Below are 26166 nucleotides of genomic sequence, written 5' to 3' on the forward strand. Positions count from 1 at the left end.
AAGGACAACGTTGGGGATCTTAGCGTAGGCCTATCTGCGTATGGCAGCGAAAGGGAGTGGAGTGTGGAGAGATGTTTAAAATGACAGTCACTACGTTTACATGCACATAGAGAGAATCGAATTTCTGCCGTTGCTCGACTGAAATCGAAGTTCAAAATGCCATGTATACACCTTAATTCGGCTGAAATTGAACCGAACTTGATTTCTCGGAATCGAGCTACACGACCTAGTTTATGCGATTTCTGCCGAGCTACTTTGTGCATGTATACCCTCTCAAGCTAGTTGTCGAGCTACTTCCGGAAGTGACGAGTGACGAGACCACAAGCGGGATACACAACAGCCTCGGTCGGCATGACAACGAATCATGACAACAGCATGAATCTTTTCTTTTTGTGGCATTGTTTGCACTGTTAAAATTTAGCTCACTTACTGTATCACCAAATACATCTGTACAGCTGTTGCATTGTGTACATAAACAAGTCATTGTATTTGTGTGTATGTATGTGTGTGTATATATATATATATATATATATATATATATATATATGTGTCCAACATCTGAAGAATGTCAATAAAAACAAAACAATTGAACTTTTTGTGTGTTTATTAAGACACAAGTTAAATTGTAAGCAAAAAATGGACTTTAGAAAAATATTATTGTGCAAAATAAGTTGTCTTACAAAACAGTGGTCTGCGCCGGACAGTTTGTAGCCATAGTCTGTTAGAGCAAGCCTAACAGCTTGAACACGGAACTGCTAGTGTTGCCAGATTGGGGGTTTTAAGTGCATTTTAGCGGGTTTGAACATGTTTTGGGCTGGAAAACGTTGCAGGATCTGGCAACACTATAGCTCTTCTTCATGACGACAACCGGAAGTGTACCAACACAATGGGGCGTGTAGCGCCACGTGTGGCTCGGGTGCACAATGCACCTTGCACAATAGCCCGATTTCACTTGTGCATGTAGGATTGGATTTCTCTGGCACCCCTGCTGGGACCCTTTGCTCGATTACCAACAGCAGCTCGATTTAGACGTGCATGTAAACGTAGTGAGTGTTGGGGAAAGATGTTGTGACGGCACTGTTTCATGACTATGCAAACACATCTTCGCCATGGAAAAATGGGTTGTTGTCGAACAGTTTTTTTTGTCTTCTGACGAAATTAGCCTACGCTCAATGCTTGAGATTTACAATTTTTTTCCTGGGAGAGGCTTTTTTTCCTCGAACGGAGGCTGGCAAAAGGCGCTTCACGGAACACTATCGGCGCATGGTATAGCCTATCATATTATGCTCAAGCCTGAGCTCAACAATGCTTCAGTTTTTTTTTTCTCTCTCTCGAATGGAACAAAAAGCGCTGCGGGGAACATTGGTATCGGCGCATGGGATCGGCACTGGTATCGGTTCATGGTATCGGCAACTGTTTAACAAGTATGAGTATGAGTATATTAGTGGAGTATTGGGGCCGATGCCGATGCCAGTATCGGTATATGCTTAAATACTAGTACTGTGTGCAGGCAGTCTCTCCTGAAGACTAAATTAAACAATAATTATAAACTAATAAAATAAATGGCTCAGGCTTCATAGAAGAAAAAAAACAATTTGAAGAGAATCTCACAGTATGATGCTGAAGCTGCCTAAACAATGGAAAATAAAATACCATTTTGGCAAAAACGTTGGCATCCATTAATTTCTTGTATTAAGTAAAAAAATATATATGTTGCCAGATACTGCTGACATTTTACAGCCCAAAATATGTTCAAAACCCGCCAAAACGCACTTAAAACCTCCCAAATTGGGCGGGAAACCCCCCAATCTGGCAACACAGGCGGCAGTAATGGCTGCACTCATGTCGAGGATGTAAACACAGTTGACGCAGCAACGGACATACATGACATAGTGGATGTAATTTACGTTCACAACTTTTTTTGCTGTCAGAAATATTTAATATTAAATTTTGTGACTCGACTGACAATAGCCGGCGGCATAACAAGCCACAGCCGGCGATTTGCCGCCGGTGACCGGCTACTTTTGAGACAGCTGAATATGAGGGTTTTCATCAAGACCTTTCCAAATTTCCATATATGAAGCGATACATTACATAGAAAGAAGAAACCTTTATTTGTCACATGCACACTTCAAGCACAGTGAAATTCATCCTCTGCATTTAACCCATCTGAAGCAGTGAACACACACACACACACACACCCAGAGCAGTGGGCAGCCATACTACAGTGCCCGGGGAGCAGTCAGGGGTTAAATACCTTGCTCAAGGGCACTTCAGCCCAAGGCCACCCCACGTTAACCTAACTGCATGTCTTTGGACTGTGGGGGAAACCCACACAGACAAGGGGACAACATGCAAACTCCACACAGAAAGGCCCTCGCCGGCTGCTGGGTTCGAACCCGGAACCTTCTTGCTGTGCTACAGTGCTAACTACTACACCACCGTGCCGCCCATATGCACATACAGTGCATATAACAAAGCCTAAAAGAACAGAGTTTGGCCAGGAGTTGAAAATACTTGACTAATTATAATTCAATACAATATTTCAGTCTTCTTTTTTTATGTTTATTGGTTACTTGAATATTATTGAATACAACCCCGATTCCAAAAAAGTTGGGCCACTCTGTAAAACATCAGTAAAATCAGAATGCGATAATTTGCAAATCATGGAAACCCTATATTGCATTGAAAATAGTACAAAGACAACATATCAAATGTTGAAACTGAAAAATGTTATTGTTTTTTGAAAAATATATGCTCATTTTGAATTTGATGTCAGCAGCACATTTCAGAAAACTTGGGACAGGGACAACAAAAGAGTGAAAAAGTTGTGTAATGCTAAAAAAAAGTAATTTGGTTAACTGGCAACAGGTCAGTAAAATGATTGGGTATAAAAAGAGCATCCCAGAGAGGTGGAGTCTCTCAGAAGTAAAGATGGGGCAGGGTTCACCGCTCTGTAAAAGACTGCATGGGCAAACAGTACAACAATTTAAGAATAACGTTCCTCAATGTAAAATTGCAAAGAATTTTGGGATCACATCATCTATGGTACATAATATCATTAAAAGATTCAGAGAATCTGGAGAAATCTCTGTATGCAAGAGACAAGGCTGAAAACTGACAATGGATGCCTGTGATCTTCAGGCCCTCAGGAGACACTGCATTAAAAGCAGACACGTGTCTGTAGTGGAAATCACTGGATGGGCTCAGGAACACTTCAGAAAACCATCATCTGTGAAAACACTTCATTACTGCATCCACAAATTCAAGTTAAAACCAGATATAAACAATATCCAGAAACACCGCCACCTTCTCTGGGCCCAAGCTCTTTTACAATGGACTGAGGTGAAGTGGAAAATTGTCCCAAGGTCTGATGAATCGAAATCTGAAATTCCTTTTAGAAATCTTGGACACCACGTCCTCCAGGCTAAAAAGGAGAGGGACCATCCGGCTTGCTATCAGTGCACAGTTCAAAAGCCAGCATCTGTGATGGTATGAGGGTGCATTAATGCATGTGACATTGGGTAGCTTGCACATCTTGGAAGGCATCATGAATGCTGAATGATATATACATGTTTCAGAGCAACATGCTGCCATCCAGACAAAAGATTTTTCAGGGAAGGCCTTCCTTCTTTCAGTAAGACAATGCCAAACCGCTTTCTGCACATATTAAAACTGCATGGTTCTGTAGTAAAAGAGTCTGGGTGCTAAACTGGCCTGCCTGCAATCCAGACCTGTCTCCCATTTAAAACATTTGACGCATTATGAAGCTCAAAATATGACAAAGGAGACCTGAACTGTTGAGCAACTGAAATTGCGTATCATGCAAAAATGGGACAACATTTCTCTTTCAAAACTACAGCAATTGCTCTCCTCAGTTCCCAAACGTTTACAGAGTGTTGTTAAAAGTAGAGGGGATGCAACACAGTGGTAGACATGCCCCTGTCCCAACTTTTTTGAAACATGTTGCTGACATCAAATTCAAAATGAGCACATATTTTTCAAAAAACAATACAATTTCTCAGTTTCAACATGTGATCTGCTGTCTTTGTACTATTTTCAAAGAAATATTAGGGTTTCCATGATTTGCAAATTATCACATTTTTGTTTTTATTTAGTTTACACAGTGTCCCAACTTTTTTGGAATTGGGGTTGTACTTGTACTCTTATGCCGCTTTTCCACTACAAACGCGGCTGAGTCGGGCTGAGCCGTGCCGTGCTGAGTCGGGCTGAGCGGGGCTGTTGGAGTTGCATTTCGACTACAACCGCACTGAACCGTGCTGGCTGGAAGTGGGTGGACACATTGGGTGGAGTTAGCGAAAGTGGGTGGACGTCAGGTGATGTCGTTAAGCAGCGCAAACAGTGACATCAGTGAGCTTTTAAGCGGTAGTCTCACGACCCGAATAGTAAACAATAAACATGGAGGACATGGAGTCGTTAGTGTTGCTGGTCTTGGTGCTGTGGCTTGTAGTCACCGACAACGCGGACGGATACTGGCAAGAGCGTATAGATGAGGCGAGGCGCATAAGGCTTCAGAAATTCTCGTAATTCGTAATTCTTCTTCTTCCGGGTTTGCGGTGTTTACAGATCCCAGCGCGCTCGCGGGGCATGTGTGGGCATGTGAGGACACTCCTCCTCACCAATCAGTGCACAGGGGAGTGTCTGCTCACGCCCCCAGACTCACTTGGCTCGCTTTGGCTCGCTTCAGCCCCACTCCAAAACGGTGCGAGTTTTAGGGGCTAAGCAGGGCTGAAGCGAGCTGAGTCGTGCTGGTTTTTGGTAGTCGAAACGCGAGCCGTGTCGGGCTGAAGTGAGCTGAAGCGAGCTGAAGTGAGCTGAAAAAGGGTAGTGGAAAAGGGCCATTACTTAATTACATTTCTATGAAAAACATTTAGTTTTTACTCCCTTAACTTTTATTTTATATTACTTCAAAGTCCTTCAAAAGCCTCCTCTCTCATCCAACCAATATTGTATACTGTACATCAGTCAGTATAATCTCTCCTGTGATTTATTTTAATTTCAGTATAAAGCATCCAGTCATCGAGTTGACCTGAAAAGAGGAATTAAAAAAGCCAAGGCGGACCATAGGCTGCATATAGAGTCCCACCTGTCTAGCAACAACACACAGGAGGTGTGGCGGGGCATACAAGACATCACAAACTTCAGAGACTGTGATGTGTCAACAGGAGACTGGAGTGCGCCGCTGGCAGAGGAGCTAAATTGCTTCTTTGCTCGCTTTGAAACATCTCAGCAGCACTCATCTGCTCCAGCCCTGCCCCCACCACCACACAGTTCCTACACCACTCCATTCACTGTACAGGAGCACGATGTCAGACGGGTGCTCCTGGCAGTGAACCCCAAGAAAGCTGCCGGCCCAGATGGAGTACCTGGTAAGGTGCTCAGATCGTGCGCCCACCAGCTCGCCCCTACCTTCACCAGGATCTTTAACCTCTCCCTGGCTCAGGCAGTCATCCCGCCCTGCCTAAAATCAGCTACAATAATCCCGGTGCCGAAGAAGTCTCCCATCACCAGCCTGAATGATTACCGTCCTGTGGCCCTCACTCCGGTAATCATGAAGTGCTTCGAGAGACTAGTTCTTCAGCACATCAATGACCACCTCCCCCCAGACTTCGACCCCTACCAAGTCGCATATCGCGCGAACAGATCCACAGAGGACGCCATTGCCGTAGCTCTACACTCTGTGCTGAACCACCTGGAGCAGCAGCAGAGCTACGTCCGCATACTCTTTGTGGATTACAGTTCAGCTTTCAACACAATAATCCCGGACATCCTCATCAGTAAACTGGACACTCTCGGCCTCCCCCCCCCACATGTGCCTGGATAAAGGACTTTCTTACCAACCGGCCCCAGACTGTGAGACTTGGACCCCACTTCTCCTCCACCCGCACGTTGAGCACCGGCTCTCCACAGGACTGTGTGCTGAGCCCCCTCCTGTACTGCCTCTACACCCACGACTGTAGTTCGACCCACAACAACAACAACCTCATCGTCAAGTTTGCTGACGACACCACAGTGGTCGGACTCATCTCAAAGGGAGACGAGGCAGCCGACAGAGAGGAGGTCCTGAAGTTGGCAGCCTGGTGTTCAGAGAATAACCTCGCTCTGAACACCAAGAAAACCAAAGAGCTCATTGTTGACTTCAGGAAGCACAACACCGACCTAGCCCCCCTTTACATCAACAACGAGTACGTGGAGAGGGTCCACACCTTCCGGTTTCTCGGCGTCCTCATCTCCGCCGACATCTCCTGGTCAGAAAACATTACAGCAGTCATTAAGAAGGCTCAGCAGCGGTTACACTTCTTGAGAGTCCTCAGGAAGCACAACCTAAACTCCAACCTGCTGCTGACCTTCTACCGCTCATCCATCAAGAGCCTGCTGACGTACTGTATCACAGTATGGTACGGCAGCTGCACTGCTGTAGACAGGGAGAGGCTCCAGAGAGTAGTTAAGGCAGCACAGAAGATCATCGGCTGCCCTCTCCCCTCCCTGATGAACATTTACGCCTCCCGCTGCCTCAGCCGAGCTAAGAACATTATCAAGGACAGCTCCCACCCTGGCTTTGATCTGTTTGACCTGTTGCCCTCAGGGAGGCGCTACAGGTGCATCAGGACAAAAACAAATAGATTCAAAAACAGCTTCTTTCCAAAAGCCATAACCACCCTGAACTCGGATATGCTCTGACTTTATAGTCTAACCCCCCTGTGCAATACTTCAAAATGTGCAATATTTTATTTTACAATGTGACTCTCTTCGTGCAATAATTTATAATGTGCAATACTTTATAAGGTGACTCTCTCTGTGCAATCCTTTTTATCTTTATCCCTGTCTTCCTGTCCTGTCTACCCTATGTCAATTGTATGTTGTATATGTACGGAGAGGTTGACGGCTAATTTCGCTGGTACATGTGACTAGTGACAATAAAGGGCTTCTGATCTGATCTGATAATGTGCAATACCTCACTCCATAATGTGAAATGCAACACATACACCTCAGGACTGTGCACCCTACACACAACACATTCACCTCAGGACTGTGCACCTTACCTTACCTTGCAATACTTCATAATGTGTAATATTTTATTTTATAATGTGACTCTCTTCATGCAATAATTTATAATGTGCAATACCTCACTCCATAATGTGAAACACAACACATACACCTCAGGACTGTGCACCTTACCTTACCCCCCTTACACCCTCTTTTTTTTTTCTCTCTACAAGCTGTTTGCACTGTTATTGGAGTTGCTTTTAATCTCATTGTACATGTGTATAGTGACAATAAAGGCATTCTATTCCATTCTATTCTATAACTATCAAGAATTGTACCAGTTTGTCATCTGCTGTGACCTTCTCAAACTAAATAGTGTAGTAAACACTAAAGCTGTCTGTGTACATTTCAATATGAATAAGCCACCAAACTGCAGTGTGGAACTTGAGGATGAACACCCCTGGCCCTACCTCAGTGAAATGTTTCAATATGCTGGAGTAAGCAAGGTTTCCCCCACAGTCCAAAGACATGCAGGTTAGGTTAACTGGTGACTCTAATGGCCCTTTTCCACTACCCTTTTTCAGCTCGCTTCAGCTCACTTCAGCCCGACACGGCTCGCGTTTCGACTACCGAAGAACAGCACGACTCAGCTCGCTTCAGCCCTGCTCAGCCCCCAAAACTTGCACGGTTTTGGAGTGGGGCTGAAGCAAGCCAAACCGAGCTGAGTGAGGCTAGGGGCGTGAGGAGACGCTCCCCTGTGCACTGATTGGTGAGGAGGAGTGTCCTCACATGCCCACACACGCCCCGCGAGCACGCTGGGATCTGTAAACACCGTAAACCCGGAAGAAGGAGAATTACGAATTACGAGAATTATGAAGCCTTATGCGCCTCGCCTCATCTATACGCTCTTGCCAGTATCTGTTGGCGTTGTCGGTGACAACAAGCCACAGCACCAAGACCAGCAACACTAACGACTCCATGTCCTCCATGTTTATTGTTTACTCTCCGGGTTGTGAGACTACCGCTTAAAAGCTCACTGATGTCACTGTTTGCGCCGCCTAACGACATCACCTGACGTCCACCCACTTTCGCTAACTCCACCCAATGTGTCCACCCACTTCCAGCCAGCACGGTTCAGCGCGGTTGTAGTCGAAATGCAACTCCAACAGCCCCACTCAGCTCGACTCAGCACGGCACGGCTCAGCCCAACTCAGCCGCGTTGGTAGTGGAAAAGCGGCATAAATTGACCGTAGGTGTGAATGTGAGTGTGAATGGTTGTCTGTGTCTATGTGTCAGCCCTGTGATGACCTGGCGACTTGTCCAGGGTGTACCCCGCCTTTCGCCCGTAGTCACCTGGAATAGGCTCCAGCTTGCCTGCGACCCTGTAGGACAGGATAAGCGGCTACAGATAATGGATGGATGGACGGACGGATGGATGGATGGATGGATGGTGGACCCGAAAAGTGTACCCTGATTGTGAAACAGCCCGTATATATCAGGCAACGTAACAAGCATAATAACTTTACTCCACTAATGCAAAACATCACAGATCAAATATAGATCATTGTTAAAGTGCATCACAAAATCCTTTTCATATTTAGCATTTTATTTGTGTCACTTATGATCGAATGTGCACTCAAACAGTACAACCTAAATAGTACCGGAAGTTCATAATGTTCTGAAATGTCAAATTTTTAGCTTGGACTGCAGCTACACTGAACAACACAGGACTGTTGTCAAGATGGTATTAAAGTCTAGGGTGATTAGATCACAAGCTACACACTTGGTCTCATTTTACATAAGAGTGAGTGTTTGTTGTGACAAGTGGGTCTGTTTCTGCATTATAATCACTTCGGAATAACAAACTATTTGGACATCCTCCAAGGAATTTGTTGACTGCAGGATTTGTTTAGCTGTTGAGTTAATGAACTTGAAACCACAATGCTTACTCAAAACAATTTTCCATAAAATATGCTGGAGGGTTTCTAGATGACTGGCATTCAGTACATTTCACATGTTTGATCCCATTCCCTTGCAGAAAGATAGATTAAAGTAGAATTTCTCAAAATGCTGATACAGGACTCGACATTAACTTTTTAATCCACTTGTCCTGACCATAACCCCTTTATTCCTCTGTATTTACGAGTTCAGTGAAAGAAAAATGATCAACAAAGTTTATCTAAAAGCAGATATAGTTATGATAATCATTATGCGTTCATGATTTATAATTTTTCAATAAAACTCAAACTTTAACTGTAACCATAAGCAAAAACTATCCAGTGCCCTTTGATGGTGTGTGTGTCGTTATAACCTGTTATCTGATCTACAGTTTTAAGAGTCAGACTCACCCAAATTCAAAGCTTGTAAAGGAAATAAAGTTACATCTTGATTAATCCAGTAAAACATGAAGTACAAATTAACGTAAAGAACATGAGTTGGACATGATAAGGAGGACAGAATCACGCTGTGAATGAAAACAAACCGTAAGTGAGTTCGGCACAGTTGTAAAACTCCCGCAAAATATTTTATGGCATTTGTGATGGTTAATGTAAACCATAAAAAAGAAAAATACAATGAATGTCTGAATGAAATGAAAATTCACCACAGATATTTATTTTATTGGCATATTTGATCATTTCTCCGATTTCAGTGAGTCTAATAATCTATAATTAGATATTATGACATGGTTATTTTTACACACACACACACACACACACACCTGCTGTACTCAATTTCCCTGGAATTTTGTAAACAATAACACGACCGTTCTTTAAGTTCGTTTCTTAAGACACGTATTTTTTATGATGTTACCTTGTTTGTTGACAGTTTCGGCGAACACTTCCGCCTTCTTCAAAACAGTCACCAGATGTCAAGTGGTGACGTGCCTAAAGGCCCAGTCACACAGCCAATCACGCATAAATCACGTATAAAGTTGGCTTGTGCGTGATTGTCAGTGGAGAAATTGACCATTTTTTGGGGGTGTGCGTGGTCGAAAATCACCGATTAATTGCGCATGAACTACGTACAAATCACTTACAATCACTTACAAATCACGCACATCAGCGCATAGGGTCAAAAGAGGGACAATTTCTGGTTTTTTGTCAGTGATTGTCAGTGGATATCAGTGAAATGTACGTGTTACTACAGCGAGACATGCGTGATATGTGCGTTATTCGTCAGTGAAAAGTCATCAACGTGCACGGTAGCGGTAAATTTCTTGCGATCAACCACTAACGGTCCACGCATATGTCGCGCATTGTACGCGTCAGAACTACAGCAAAGGACGCACGAATTACGTTAAACGGCGCACAATCGCACATACTTGTGCGTGATCAATATTTTTGAGCAGCTCAAAACCTGGAATCGCGCACAAACCCGATTCGTCGAACATCCACTGACAACTACTGATGCTCCACGTCAAAAAAACTTATGAATTACGCACAGCACTGATGAATCACGCATGACTCGAAATTTATGCGCAATTCATGCGTAAATCGTAGGTTTTGGCTGTGTGACTGGGCCTTTATCAGCTGATGTACTCTATGGCACGTCACCACTCGACATCTGGTGACTGTTTTGAAGAAGGCGGAAGTGTTCGTCAAAACTTTCAACAAACAAGGTAACATCATAAAAAATACGTGTCTTAAGAAACGAACTTAAAGAATAGTTATAATAGTTAGACATAACGAACTTTCACTACATAATAACACGACTGGACCACTGAGGGGATTGAACTCCTTTTGCTGGAACTTTGTTGATGTAACTCTTGAATAATTTTTAAAAAATGGTGATTTTCAACAAGTATTCAACTTTTCCCATCAGACAAACAGATGCGGATTTGACTTATCCGGACCAAACAGTTAGTTGTCCCGGACAGTCAGACGACTGTTAATGTTGAGCCCTGTGATAACTGTTAGATTTATGTTAGATAACAGCTTGTGGTGTCTTCTTGCTTTAAAAAGAAAAAAGCTTTTTCCAACAAACTGTACTGCAAAGTTAATTCTCTTGAGACTGTCTTCATAGAGAAATAAATGTTTTAATTCCAACATAAGTTTAATTCTAACAATATTCAACTCTTGTGTCTTGCATTAAAGGGGTTCCTGGATGCAAAATAGTTGAGAAGTCTTGTACTATACTGTACACAGTGGCATGCAAAAGTTTGGGCACCCTTACTGAAAATGTCTGTTACTGTGAATAGTTAAGTGAGCAGAAGATGAACTGATCACCAAAAGGCATAAAGGCAAAGACGACACATTTCTTTTCAGCGTTTTCTGCAAGATGTGTGTATTATTTTTGTTTTGTACAGTTGGAGAGTGAAAACAGAAAAGGAACACCATGCGAAAGTTTGGGTACCCCAATACATTTGAGTTCTCAGGTAACTTTTACCAAGGTTCCAGACCTTAATTAGCTTATTGAGCTGTGGCTTGTTCAAATTCTTCGTTAGGAAAGGTCAGATGATGCAGATTTCAAAGCTGGATAAATTCTCTGACTCCTCAAACTTGTCCCTAAAATCAACAGCCATGGGCTCCTCTAAGCAACTCCCTCGCATTCTGAATAATAAAATAATTGATGCTCACAAAGCAGGAGAAGACTACAAGAACGTAGCAAAGTGTTTTCAGGTAGCTGTTTCCTCAGATTGTAATGTTATTAAGAAATGGCAGTTAACAGAAACAGTGGAGATCAAGGTGAGGTCTGGAAGATGAAGAAAACTTTCTGAAAGAACTGCTCGTTGGATTGCTAGAAAGGCAAATAAAAACCCCTGTCTGACTGCAAAAGACCTTCAGAAAGATTTAGCAGACCCTGGAGTGGTGGTGCACTGTTCTACTATGCAGCGACACCTGAACAAATATGACCTTCATGGAAGAGTCATCAGAAGAAAACCTTTCCTGCGTCCGAGCCACAAAATTCAGTGTCTGAAGTTTGCAAATGAACATCTAAATAAGCTTGATGCATTTTGGAAAGAAGTCCTGTGGACTGATGAAATCAAAATAGAACTTTTTGGCCACAACGTGCAAAGGTATGTTTGGAGAAAAAAGGGTGCCAAATTCCAGGAAAAGAACACCTCTCCAACTCTGAAGCATGGGTGTGGCTCGATCATGCTTTGGGGTTGTGTTGCAGCCAGCGGCACAGGGCACAATTCATTGGTCGAGGGAAGCATGGATTCGAATAAATACCAGCAAATTCTGGAAGCAAACATCACACCAGCTGTAAAAAAGTTGAAGTTAAAAAGAGGACGGGTCCTACAATAAGACGATGATCCAAAACACACCTCAAAATCCAATCCAATTTTATTTATAAAGCACAGTTTAAATAAACACAAAGGTTTGCAAAGTGCTGTACAATAAATAAACACAATAAAACTAACGTAAATCCTCTAATATAGGCCGGGGCCTTTATTTCACTCAAGTGCATCTTGGTCCAGGCCATTATTGGAAGGAGGCCAGAATTAGAGGCAGGCCTCTATTTCTATTTGAGCAAAACAGACTACCAGTGGAATGAATAAAAACGAGATTTTGTGTCTATTTGAACCTATAAAATAGGTTGATGCTTGGTTGCCTGGTTACCACCAGACCTACCGGTAATCACAATCAGGGGCGCCTGCAGGGTTGAACTGTAAGGTACGCACTAGCGGTGTAATCCCCCCCCCCGAAAAAAAACCGCTTGCGTGCTGCAGTTTCTATGAAGAGTCGATCTATAGGCTTATACACAAAACAACGATAGAACTTTAACTTGAAATTGAACAATAGCCTTCCATGAACACAGGCTGATATTTGAACAACATATGTGAACTACACACGACAATAAACAATAAACTCTTTATAGCCTCGATTAGAATCTAGTGAACTTGCTCAGCACTACCGCACGCACGACTCTGACACACACTGTAGCGCAACGTGGGGTACAGAGACTCGCTGAAAAACTCCTCGGGTATTTTTCCGAGTTTACCGAAAATCAGAGTAGAAGGAGCCACCCACCCTCTGTCTGGTTTGAAGCGGTTCTGTAGGACATTGAGCTTTACAGAGTCCGGTGCACATTTTAAGGCATCTGGTTGAAGTTTACCTATGTCTGATAAATCTGATGTCAGTGATAGCGGGCTGACTCGTGGCTCATTAGTAAAGCTATCTGATGGCTCATTTGTCAGCAAGGTGGAGCAACCATCTACTTCTGATCGTAAGGGACATGGGGAGATGTAGGTGTTCTTATATGAAATTCACTGGATGTATGGCTAGTTTCAAACTCAGAGGTAGATGAAGGCAATTCCCTCAAAGGAACTGAGCTCGCATCCAGCTGCAGCGTACTGCTGCTCGGTTGCGGAGGAGTGGAAGCTGCCGGTGCCGTGTTACTAGCTGATACTGGAGAGGACTGGCAAGCAGATGACACCCCTGGATCACTGCTTTTGGACTTTTTCGTAAAAGTCTGAAACAAGCTCGTTTGTTTCAGGGTTCGTTTACTCATTTTTGACTCGCTTCTCAATAAATTCTCGCACAAGCTCTGACTACTGACGATTGTCTGTCTCCGTTTCTCAAAACTGGAGAGAATCTCAGTGGTGCAAGAAAAGTATATCTGCATTGACCAATGAGCTTTCTTGGTCACGCACACCCCGCCCACTCCTGAAGCACACAAATGCGCCGGCACACACACGTCTCTCTCTCTCTCTCTCTCTCTCTCTCTCAAATTATGTTGCATTGCCAAAGCATTCAGGTAACAATTATAATTTAAAAAAAATATCTCTCTCCCCAAGGTACGCCTAGTGCGTACGGCCATACGCCTGGCGGCGCCACTGATCACAATTGTCTTTCAGATCGGAACGATTGTGTAAGGCCACTATGATCTCAGAAACATCGTTGGTTATAGCCCCGGCCTGTATTAGAGTCCGGCCATTATTTACCTCCTCCGACAGCGAGACCGGCCAATATTAGAGTCCCGGCCAGTAATGGAATACAGGCCAGTATTAGAGGATTTACTGTATACAATAAAATAACACCATAGAACATAAAATAAAAATAATTAACTAGGCTGTCCACTCTAAATAAAATATCTGTGTACATAAAATCAACAACCTACACGGTGTTAAAAGCCAAAGAAAAGAGGTGCGTTTTAAGAAGAGTTTTAAAATTAGACAGTGAGGAGGCCTGTCTAATGTGCAGCGGCAATGCATTCCATAATTTTGGAGCTGCAACCGAAAAAGCCCGGTCCCCTCTGAGCTTCAGCCTAGTCTTGGGAACTCTCAGGAGCAGCTGATCAGCTGACCTGAGAGCTCGGCTGGGTGTATTGAGGTTTTTCACCTGACGTCACAGGGTCACGTGACGCCCCGGTGTCCGCCATTTTGAAGGTCAAGCTAGCTAATGTCAACAACATCATAGCTGGTATGTTACTGTAGCAATGTTTACGTTCAGTCATTTGGATGACTGCTAAAACCTTTCAGTCTCAGGTTTTTCCTTTACTGTATTTACTAGTTTACTGTAATTATGATCCGGCAGCTATTTACAGTGTATCCAGTGTAAATAGCTGCCGGAGCGCGCTCCGGAACCTCGGCCGGAGCACTCCGGGAGCAAGCCGGAGCGCGCTGCTTAATTTGAGGGGGAGCAAGCCGGAGCGCGCTCCAGAACCTCGGCTGGAGCACTCCGGGAGCAAGCTGGAGCGCGCTGCTTAATTTGAGGGGGAGCAAGCCGGAGCGCGCTCCAGCAGCTATTTACACTGGATCCGGTGTAAATAGCTGCCGGATCATAATTACAGTAAACTAGTAAATACAGTAAAGGAAAAACTTGAGACTGAAAGGTTTTAACAGTCATCCAAATGACTGAACGTAAACATTGCTACAGTAACATACTAGCTACTATGTTGTTGACATTAGCTAGTGCTAACAGCTAGTTGCTAATACACTGCTACAACACAGACACCGACCCTAATAATACAGTTCTTGGTCATTGCCTGGTAACAGCAAATTTATAACGGGCCATGTCTCAACAGACTAAGAAGTTATTTCAATGACATTTAATAACATTTTGTTTATCCTGAGGACCGAAAGTAAATGAAAATGTGAACAAACCTTAGCTGTAATAAGATGGCGACCACCGGCTCCAGGGACGACCCGCTGATGTAGGCATGTTACCCGGCCTGACACAAAATATTTGTAGGCATCCAAACTCTTATACGCTTTCAGATCAATACCTGTGTCTGGCGATGGGTTTTTAACGACATAGGTATACAGATCATGTGGGCCGAAGTCAGGTAAAGACGAGGGCTTCGTGTACTTCCGTACGTCAGTGAACAATCCTGGTGGAAGCAGGTAAACGTCGTTCTCTAAGCCTGCTAACCTCAATTTTTGCAAATACCTCTCCCTCTGCTCGTCCTGTAAATGCCCTACGTCGCTGGATAGTGAAGGTGTTTTCTGCATCTCGCTCCTTTTTCTTTTATGTTTTTCGTTTGTCGCCTTCCTCGCATTCAAACTGATTCGAGCCGTGACGTCCAAAATGGCAGCATCACATGACTTGGTCACGTGGGTGAAAAACCTCAATAGCAGCTCAGAGAGGTACGATGGAGCAAGACCATTTAAAGATTTAAAAACAAATAAAAGAATTTTAAAATGAATTCTAAAATGGATGGGTAGCCAGTGGAGCAAAGCTAAAATCGGTAAAATGTGCTCAAATTTCCTTGTGCCAGTTAAAAGACGTGCGGCTGCATTTTGTACTAGTTGAAGATGTGCAATGGAGGACCCACTGACCCCCATATAAAGTGCATTGCAGTAATCTAGCCGAGTGGTCACAAAGGCATGAATTACTGTTTTAAAGTGCTGTCTGGGTAAAAAAGGTTTTATTTTTGCCAACTGCCGCAACTGAAAATAGCTTCCTTTCACCACTGCTTTAATCTGGCTATCAAACTTAAGGTCCCCGTCCACTTTTACCCCCAAATCATTAACTATAGGTTTGGCATATTGTGCCAAGGAACCCAGATCGACTGAGGGGGTCACAGAGGTGCCACTAAAGACTATCACTTCAGTCTTTTTTTCATTAAAATTTAAAAAGTTTAGAGACATCCAAGCCTTGACATCCTCTAAACAATTTAACAGTGGCTTAAGGGAGTATGAATCAGCCTTTTTTAGGGGCACATAGATCTGACTGTCATCAGCATAACAGTGGAAAAGAATGCCATGCTTCCTGAGAATGGAACCAAGTGGAAGAAGATACAAAGAAAATAGAAGAGAAATAGAAATTCCAAAATCTACAGTGGAATACCTCAAGAGGCCCAAGCTGAAGGTTTTGCCCGGGCCCTCACAGTCCCCTGACCTAAACATCATTGAAAATCTGTGGATAGATCTCAAAAGAGCAGTGCATGCAAGACAGCCCAAGAAACTTGTAGAACTGGAAGCCTTTTGCAAGGACGAGTGTGGGAAAATCCCCCAGGTAAGAACTGAAAGATTATTAGCTGGCTACAAAAAGTGTTTACAAGCTGTGATACTTGCCAAAGGGGTGTCACTGGATACTAACCATGCAGGGTGCCCAAACTTTTGCTTCGGGCCCTTTTCCTTTTTTGTCATTTTGAAAATGAAAAAGATGAAAAAAAAATTGCTTTTACTTAAAATATAAAGGGAATGAGTCATCTTTAATTTTATGCCTTTTGGAGATAATTTCATCTTCAACTTGCTTAACTTACAGTAGTGCAGCGGCCAACCCTTGAAAAGCCCTCTAAAAAGAAGTGGTACCCCTCCAGGCGGTAGAACAAAGCGGGACCTGTTTTATTTGAAGGGTATGGGTGTCTACTTCATGAAAAACATGGTTGTCAAAATTAATATTGTAACAACATATGGCTTAACCCCTTATTTGCCGGACCATCTGCAAAATTCTGTATGGCCAAAGTTTTCTGTAATTGGAACCTAATTCTCATTCCAACTAAGGTAAGAGTTGTGGGAGGAAGGCCTATGGCCATCTTATGCCGCTTTTCCACTACCAACGCGGCTGAGTTGGGCTGAGCCGTGCCATGCCGAGTTGGGCTGAGTCGAGCTGAGTGGGGCTGTTGGGGTTGCATTTCGACTACAACTGCGCTGAACCGTGCTGGCTGGAAGTGGGTGGACACGTTGGGTGGAGTTAGCGAAAGTGGGTGGACGTCACGTTATGTCGTTAGGCGGCGCAAACAGTGACATCAGTGATCTTTTAAGCGGTAGTCTCACGACCCGGATAGTAAACAATAAACATGGAGGACATGGAGTCGTTAGTGTTGCTGGTCTTGGTGCTGTGGCTTGTTGTCACCGACACCGCCAACAGATACTGGCAAGAGCGTATAGATGAGGCGAGGCACATAAGGCTTCAGAAATTCTCATAATTCGTAATTCTTCTTCTTCCGGGTTTACAGTGTTTACAGATCCCAGCGTGCTCGCGGGGCGTGTGTGGGCATGTGAGGACACTCCTCCTCACCAATCAGTGCACAGGGGAGTGTCTGCTCACGCCCCTAGCCCCACTCGGCTCGGTTTGGCTCGCTTCAGCCCTACTCCAAAACCGTGCGAGTTTTGGGGGCTGAGCAGGACTGAAGCGAACTGAGTCATGCTGCTCTAAGGCAGTCGAAACGCGAGCCGTGTCGGGCTGAAGTGAGCTGAAGTGAGCTGAAGCAAGCTGAAAAAGGGTAGTGGAAAAGGGCCAAAAATTACTGCATGCTGAACAGTCCTAAGCAGCACATGGCTTCATGTACAATGAATGGAACTCTGTGTTTCTATGGGCAGCCAACGATGGATTATGTAATTGCTGTGGCCACCAAAACTCAGTGAGTGTGTTTCCTGTCCGAATGTCCCCCATGATCAGGAGACATTGGCAGAGATGTGAATGACATACAGCATGGCATTTTCTACATGAATCTCTACTTGACCACCCCCTGACATAATGAGTGAACTAGATTTCAACCTGAGAATAAAAAGGGTTATAATTATTGAAAGTCATGTTTGATCGAAATGAAGGCCTATTATTCTGTGCTGAAGTTACAGTGAATACTGGGGAAGTGTTCAATTTTGTACCTTTTTCTGTGCAGGAAGTTTGTAAAGCCTTGAAGGGTGTGGATCCTAGAAAAGCACCAGGGCCTGATCTTATTGAGCCATATTTCTTGAGATTGGCATCAGATTTTATTTCGAGGCCTTTAACTTATATTTTTAATCTTTCTATAGAAACCAAGGTTGTTCCTAAATTGTGGAAGTCTGCTTTTGTCCTGCCTTTATGGAAGGGAGGTGATCCAGCCTGTTTGAATAATTATAGGCCAATATCAAATCTTTCAGTTTTGGCCAAGATACTTGAAACTCTGGTTAGTAATCAGCTAAAGGAGTTTCTTTTCAACAATGATGTTCTTTCTACTTATCAGTCAGGTTTTAGGAAGAAGCATAGCACCATCACTGCTGGCTTGAAGGTAGTAAATGACATCTTGATTGCACTTGATAGGAAACAGCACTGTGCGTCACTTTTTGTTGATTTATCTAAAGCTTTCGACACCGTTGACCACAGTGTCTTAAAGATTAGACTTCTTAATTTAGGACTTTCAGAGCAAGCAGTAGCATGGTTCTCAGATTACCTAAATGATAGATCTCAATGTATTAAATATGATGATATTTGTTCAAAATTTGTATCTATTTATAAAGGTGTTCCACAGGGTTCTGTCTTAGGTCCGCTTTTATTTACTTTATATATAAATGACCTAGGACAGTGGTTCTCAACCGGGGGGGCGCGCCCCCCTGGTGGGGCGCGGAGGTACTCCAGGGGGGTCGCGAGTAGGCTTCATGTATGGAGGAAAAAAAAAATCTGGGGCTAACAGGCTATAGTAGCTAAGCAGATGCAACACATTTACCCATGTCAAAATGCAGGACATTGGACTATTACATACAAATCAATACTATTATAAAATCTATCATCAATCTATTATAAAATCTTGTGTGTAGGTTATTTTAAGCCCGTGACGTGAACATGACGCAACGTCACGTGAGTGAGTCTGCATACCGTGGCCACCGTGTGAGTGCTTGCCACACACGCACTAGTCTGGTTTCTTGCCGAGTTAACTCGTGCCGACTCTCGCTAGTCTACTATCATCAATCCATCGATACAGCGCAAAACCCAAACAGTCTTTTTAAAGACTACTACCCCACACTGTATTTTTGCTTTCCCCATTTCAGCTCTACCCAAATAATTTGTTGTTTTTGTTGTTTTCTTACTGCTAGTCTACTATGGATAATGCTACTACTGCTGCTACTGCTACTACTACTACTACTACTAATAATAATAATAATAATAATAATCTAGCCCAGGGCTATCTATCTATCTATCTATCTATCTATCTATTGGTCGATATAAGGTGCTGTAGGTCGGGTGGCGTCACTGCGGGTGAGTGTGTTTGGGGGGGAATGGGGGCGGGGCGAGAAGAGGGGTCCCAACTGCAATGAACCAGCTTTGGTGGGGCCCAGGTTGCAAAAGGTTGAGAACCCCTGACCTAGGACAAAATGTGCCAAATGCAAATTTTCATTTTTATGCTGACGACACGGTAATTTATTCTTGTGCCTCTACTGTTACTTTGGCCATTGAACACCTGCAAAATGCATTTAATGCTTTTCAGAATAATTTAATCCAGTTGAAGCTTGTTCTTAATGCTGAAAAGACAAAATGTATGATCTTCAGCAATTCAAAGACCAGACCACAAACCTCTGCTGTGGTTACTCTGGACGGAAGATGCATAGAAATGGTCAGCTCTTATAAATATTTGGGGGTTTTAATTGATGAGTCTGTCACTTTTAAGGCACATGTGCTCCAGCTAGTGAAAAAGCTGAAACTTAAACTGGGTTTTTATTTTCGCAATAAGTTATGTTTTTCTTTTGAGGTTAAGAAGAGACTTGTTGCTGCTACTTTTTTATCTGTTTTAGATTATGGAGATCTGTTGTACAGAAATACATCTGCTCAGTATCTCCATAAGATTGATTCAGTGTATCATGCTGCCTTCAGATTTATAACGAATGCAAAAGGCTTGACTCATCATTGTGACCTCTACTCTCGGGTGGGATGGCCTTCTTTGGCCACTCGCAGGCTCCATCATTGGTACGCCTTTATATACAAGGCCATTTTGGGTTTGCTTCCACCTTATTTGTGTGTTTTCATGGTGCCAAAGATTATGGGACAATATTCCTTGCGTTCCCTTGATCATTATCTGCTTTTAGTCCCAAATGTCCGTACTGAGTTTGGGAAAAAGGCCTTTGCTTATTCAGCTCCTATGGCATGGAACAACCTGCAAAATGCGTTTAAATTAGATTGTCTAGTTACTTTAAATGAATTTAAAGCTAAACTGAAGGATCTAGAGATGACTTCTTTAAGATGTCGGTGTTTTTAATGTATAATTTCGATTTTAATGTTGTAATATTGTCTCTATGTATTTATTGATGTTCTTTTATATTGTATGTCTGTAACAGTTTTCAATGTTGCCTATCTTGGCCAGGTCTCCCTTGAAAAAGAGATTTTTAATCTCAATGGGACTTCCTGGTTAAATAAAGGTTAAATAAATAAAATTTACTAGTAACTGTTCAGGGTTAACAGCACAAAAGAATCCAGATCTGCACAAAATGAACAAAATATATTCTATTCGTTTTCGTGTTGTTGTACACACCATCCAAATAATATGTGTGTATTGTTTCAATACAAAAACATCAACAGGTTTTTATAGAAGAGGAAGCAGATGTTTAGTAAGATAGTGCTTTTCAAAAATATCTTATGCTAGCAAACCTAATTTCACGATCAAAGATGTCGGCAATGTTTTGTATGACCAATGACCCGATCAACCTGTATTAGCTAGGAAGGGGTTAGATTGCTTGAAAACATGTCTCAGACTACATTTGCATCTTTGAAATAATGATTTCTCTCCTTAGTAATGTACAACTCATCCATAGAGAAAATATCGGCTTCATTTTCTCAAATTGTGATTTCAACGTTAAATCCGGGTTTATGCACAGTCGCAAACAAAGGGTTAATTGGCAGTGTTGTACCCATTCTGAACAATTCAAACTGGTATTTTTGAATAAAAGACATCTAAAACTATAGAATGATATAAGTTTTCCCTTATTTTCCTGACAATTGATCATTTATAATTGAAATATTCAAGGAACAACCTGAAAAAAACTCAAAAATATTTGGATTCTAAGTTGGTCGCACGCGCATAGTCAGTTTTTTTTTTTTTAAATAAAGCCTGCAAATCTAGTGACAGTCTCTAAGTTGGCAACACTGCATATTGTTTATTTTATGTAAGCCTTTATTTCATGCCTCATATAGTGTGTGTACAGTGGTATGCAAAAATTTGGGCACCCCTAGTCAAAATTGCTGTTACTTGAACAGTTAGACCAGTGGCGAGGAGCTGAAAATAGAGGGCATACACCCATAAATTGATGAAAATCAAATTAAACGCCCAGAAAGGTTGCATTAGCATATCATGGACCTAAATGATGCAGTATATTGATGCCCACACATCAATATGTGCATTAATTGCAGAGGAAATGCCTCTGGTATAGCGATATAGAATTTTGCAGATGGTCCAGCAAATAAGGACCATATGTTGTTACAATATTAATTTTGTACAACCATGTTTTTTATGAAGTAGACACCCATATCCTTCAAATAAAACAGGTCCCGCTTTGTTCTACCGCCTGGAGGGGTATGCCCTCTATTTTCAGCTCCTCGCCACTGGTCTAACTGTTCAAGTAACAGCAATTTTGACTAGGGGTGCCCAAATTTTTGCATACCACTGTACGCACACTATATGAGGCATGAAATAAAGGCTTACATAAAATAAACAATATGCAGTGTTGCCAACTTAGAGACTGTCACTAGATTTGCCGGCTTTATTTTTGAAAAAAAACTGACTATGTTGCGCGTGCGACCAACTTACTGATCAGCCGTGTTTGTCCCGCCCTCTCGCCTCTTTGTTCTTCGTTTTAAACTCTTTTTGCAGATCTTACCTTTTATAAGCACTAAACACAAGTTAACATTTTCCTTCACAGCTATTCACTGTCACTGCTTCATTTTGTCTGCGTTCTTGATTTTAAAAAAAAAGTTTAGTATCCTGTAAATTCATAAAAGTTTTGTTCATGGTGTCATGACCAAAGATGGCTTCTCTCTGGAAGAAATTATTTATTTAAGAAACAAAAGATAATCTGTAATTTATTTTCTATTCTGGGTGGCATGGTGGTGTAGTGGTTAGCATGGTCGCCTCACAGCAAGAAGGTTCTGGGCTCGAGCCCAGCAGACAGCAGGTGCCTTTCCGTGCGGAGTTTGCATGTTCTCCCCATGTCTGCGTGGATTTCCTCCGAGTGCTCCGGTTTCCCCCACAGTCCAAAGACATGCAGTTAGGTTAATATGGGACAGCCTTGGGCTGAGGTGCCCTTGAGCAAGGCACCTAACTCCCAACTGCTGCCCGGGCGCTGTTAGCATGGCTGCCCACTGCTCTGGGTGTGTGTTCACTGCTTCAGATGAGTTAAGCCCAGTGCACACCTTCCCGATTTCATCAGGGCTTCATGTGTCGGGCAGTCGATTACGAGTATACGGGCCCAATTTGATCGGTTCAAAATTCCCCGCACACATTCAGCCCGAATAGAGGGTCACGTGTTCAAGATATCACGTGATATATATATTTTGTAATATATACACACACACACACATATATATATACATAATTAGAATAAAAAACAGATAATAATCCCGACTAGACTAATCAATAATAAGAACTGATTCTAATTTGTTCCGTCGTTCTTAAAATTCAACTTGTTCCGGGATTCCGGACAAGCGATTTCTGTACCACTGACAATGCTATAATACTTTACCAGGCATTTTCAAAGCTGACACGATTACAGCCATAGCCTCGTTCCTCTTTTCCCATTTGCTGTAATCAGGTGAACTAATGTCATAAAGACAGGTGGACGCTTCCCAGAATGACACAAGTTGTGCTTCCCGGTCTGCAGTCCACATGTGATCAATCCTGGCACTCCAATTGGCTGTTTAAAATTATCGTAACCGATGAGATCGTAGTAACAACGCACACACTGCCGATTGTGTTGCGTACAAGGAGATTACATCCGAAAATATCAAGACCAGTTTGATCTGAAGCGAGAACCAATGAAATCGGCTATGAGGTGCCCCCGCACACATTTACGATTCGCAAGCGATTTAATCGGCCCGACAAAATCGTAAGCGAATAGGGAAGGTGTGCGGTGGGCTTTAAATGCAGAGAGGAATTTCACAAGTGTGTGATGAATAAAGTTGTGCTTGCTTTAAAATTCTATTCCAAGTGAACATCTTCCTTCACCCTTATTTACAATGTAATATGCCATTGATAATGATGAATAACTAGTTTTTATTTTTTCGCGGTCCAAATCCTGCGCTCTGATTGGCTGGCGAGCGGGTCCGTATCCTACAGTACGGACCCCGGTTACAGACCTCTGACGACTTGCTCGCTCACAACAGCAAACATAGTAGCAATTTTTGTCAACAATTATTTTCACATTTCTCAGGAGAATAGCATTAATTTTACATCATGGACAGCGATAACAACAGTGCTCACAGCGAAAGCGAGTTTTACTACCCTGAGGAAAAAGAAATAAAAGAAAACATTTCAGGAGAAAGCTACAAACCTGTAACTTGCTAACGCCGAGCAAAAACATGGCTGAATCCTGAATGACTCAATTTTGTATAAATAGGGGACTATATAGGCAGCAAAATGTAGGGTTTTTTTCCTGCCATGGAAGTGCACTTGTATACCGAGGAGGAAGCAATTTGCATTACAGCCGTGAATGAGGATTCAAAATGCCGGCTCGCCTCGGTTTTCCCTTTTGGGCGCTCTCGTTTTCAGTTAGAATTTGGTAAAGAAAAAATAAAAAATATATTATTTACCAGCTTAAGGTCGGTCTGCTTGGTCACGGTATTTCATGATATGGACCTCCCAGCTGGTAAATAACACATATATAATTATTCGTAATGATGAATGATTAGTTTGTGACGTCAGCTAGCGACTTCTGAATAATTTAGTATGCAAATTAGCATGTGACGTCATCTAGCGACTTCTACAGTTTGGTTTAGCTACTTTCCTCTGAAAATAGTTGGCAACACTGAGCATGTTAGTTTGAATTTTAGACGATAGATAGATAGATAGATAGATAGATAGATAGATAGATAGATAGATAGATAGATTTTTTTATCATGCATTGTATACAGTTAGCTCATCTGCATAAAATTTTTTTGAATGCAGATATAATTCATGAAAACAGCTGTTGCCTGGAGCCTGAAACATGCCACAGAGCTCACTCAGTCCTCCAGTCCACCATTCAGCTTGTTAACTAGTTAACTAGTATGTTATAAACCATTTATTACAATGACAATACATTTAAAATCACCAGTATCACACACAACCAGGAAAGGAGCTGACTGTCATCAAACCAAGTAGCGTTAGTTTCAACCAATCAATCCAGTATAAAAGTTTACAGTCTACCTGTCCGCGAAAGTTTCGACGTCTCTTCATCAGTTCTTTCCATTCTCTTTTATTAAATCCCTTTATTTTTGTTCTACTGTTGATCAGCAGCTTGCCGCGTGCACACCAGTCACCAAAACACCAACTTGAATCTTGCGGGGTTACCGCCTATTTCAACGCTATTGGTCAATTCAAAGATTTGAAAAAGTCGCTATTTTTAACCCACCCGTATAGTGACAAAACAGGAACTCGAACACCGGCGCGCTGATTGGACAGTGTAGAATTCTGCGCGTGCGCATGACCCTACTAACCAATCCCAGCTCAAAGAGCGCGACACGCCTGACCAATCCGAGAGAAGAAGTCCGAATACGGGTAGGAAAACAATGGCTGACCTTCTCAAGAAACGTTATTTCAAACAAACAAATTAATTCATAAATAATGCGTGTATACAATTAAATTAAAATAAACATTTCGATTCGCGTTTTTCAATTATTCAGGTGCACACGATGTATAAATTCATTAACTTTACTGTATGGCGTGTCACGTCTTTTAATTAAACCGAAATCAACTTCAAAGAACCGTGTACATGGTTATTTATTTAATAATATTTATTTAAAGACGAGATGTACATTTATAATAATTCAGAGATGCTCTGTAAACCTTATTTATTAGTGTTGTCGTCATGGGCGTCGCCACCATTGAATGTGAAGTGGGCGTGTCCCCTTCACATTTCATAATTCTTCGTTTGGACCCGCCCACATTTAGCATAAAATATGAGTTCACCCAGCGCCGTTTCTATTGCTTCGTGAAAGAATCCATTCCACTTGATCGATAAGAGAATACACAGAGCACTGAAAATCCACTCCGGGTTTTCCGGGCGCTCCCTACAACAGCTCACCGCGCGCGAGTGAAGTGAATCTCAGCGCGGGCACAGAAATGTTGGTGCAGCTGCTGGAAAGTGGAGGAGGTGACGTCATCCCCATTGCCACCTCACAATGTCTAGCTTTTGCTAAAACCTTATTCTTTTGTTATCTGCCCTCAAAATGAACCCTAGGCCACGTTAAATTAATGTTCAACTAAACAATAAAATAAGCTTAGCCTAATGGGGTATTCTTGGTTGATGATGAATTGTTTGCAGTATTTGCTCCTCCCCAGACACAATGGACATCAAGAAATTCTTTACAAAGAAGTGGAAGTCAAAATTTCCCCACAGGACAGGGTTTTTTTTTTGTCCCAATGGAAATGTTAGTGCAGTTAGCTGGCTAGTCAATGTTAGAAGATGTCCATTTTTGTCAACCTGGAACGGCCATCACTGAACAGAGGTGGGGGTCTAAAGGCCAATTTATGCTGACAACCCAGTCCTCGCAGATAGCGTCGCAGACAGTGTCTGCGTAGCCCCCCCACCTTCGCAGACGCTCTGCGCACACCTCCCAAAAATTGTGACCACCGCAGAAGCCTCGCAGACAGCGTCGCAGACAAGAGGGCTCTGATTGGTCCACTCTACATCCGCTGTACACGCACTTCCGCTTCCCTACTTTCCTGGTTTGGTTTGTTTTCACGACCGCCATTTTTAAAAACACGAGCGAAGATGGAGCAGCACGAAGAGCGGTTGATCGAGGAAGTGAGGAAGTACGTACATCTATACGACTCCAGTTCTAGTCATTATAAGTAACCGGAGGATAAACACTCCACTAACCA

The 26166-nt window shown here is 42.7% G+C and overlaps 1 protein-coding gene across 1 annotated transcript in view; it reads right to left on the reverse strand.

Moving 5' to 3' along the window:
• The window catches only part of ckap2l (cytoskeleton associated protein 2-like), a 127725-nt gene extending 103104 nt beyond the window's left edge, over window positions 1–24621 (reverse strand). Inside the window, exon 1 of the mRNA XM_060907411.1 lies at window positions 24490–24621. Coding sequence (XP_060763394.1) covers window positions 24490–24532 — 43 coding nt within the window. The 5' untranslated portion in view covers window positions 24533–24621. The remainder of the gene's footprint in view (window positions 1–24489) is intronic.
• Window positions 24622–26166: the final 1545 nt, after the last annotated feature.

Source organism: Neoarius graeffei, chromosome 24, assembly GCF_027579695.1.
Source record: "Neoarius graeffei isolate fNeoGra1 chromosome 24, fNeoGra1.pri, whole genome shotgun sequence".
NCBI classification, from domain to species: Eukaryota; Metazoa; Chordata; class Actinopteri; order Siluriformes; family Ariidae; genus Neoarius; species Neoarius graeffei.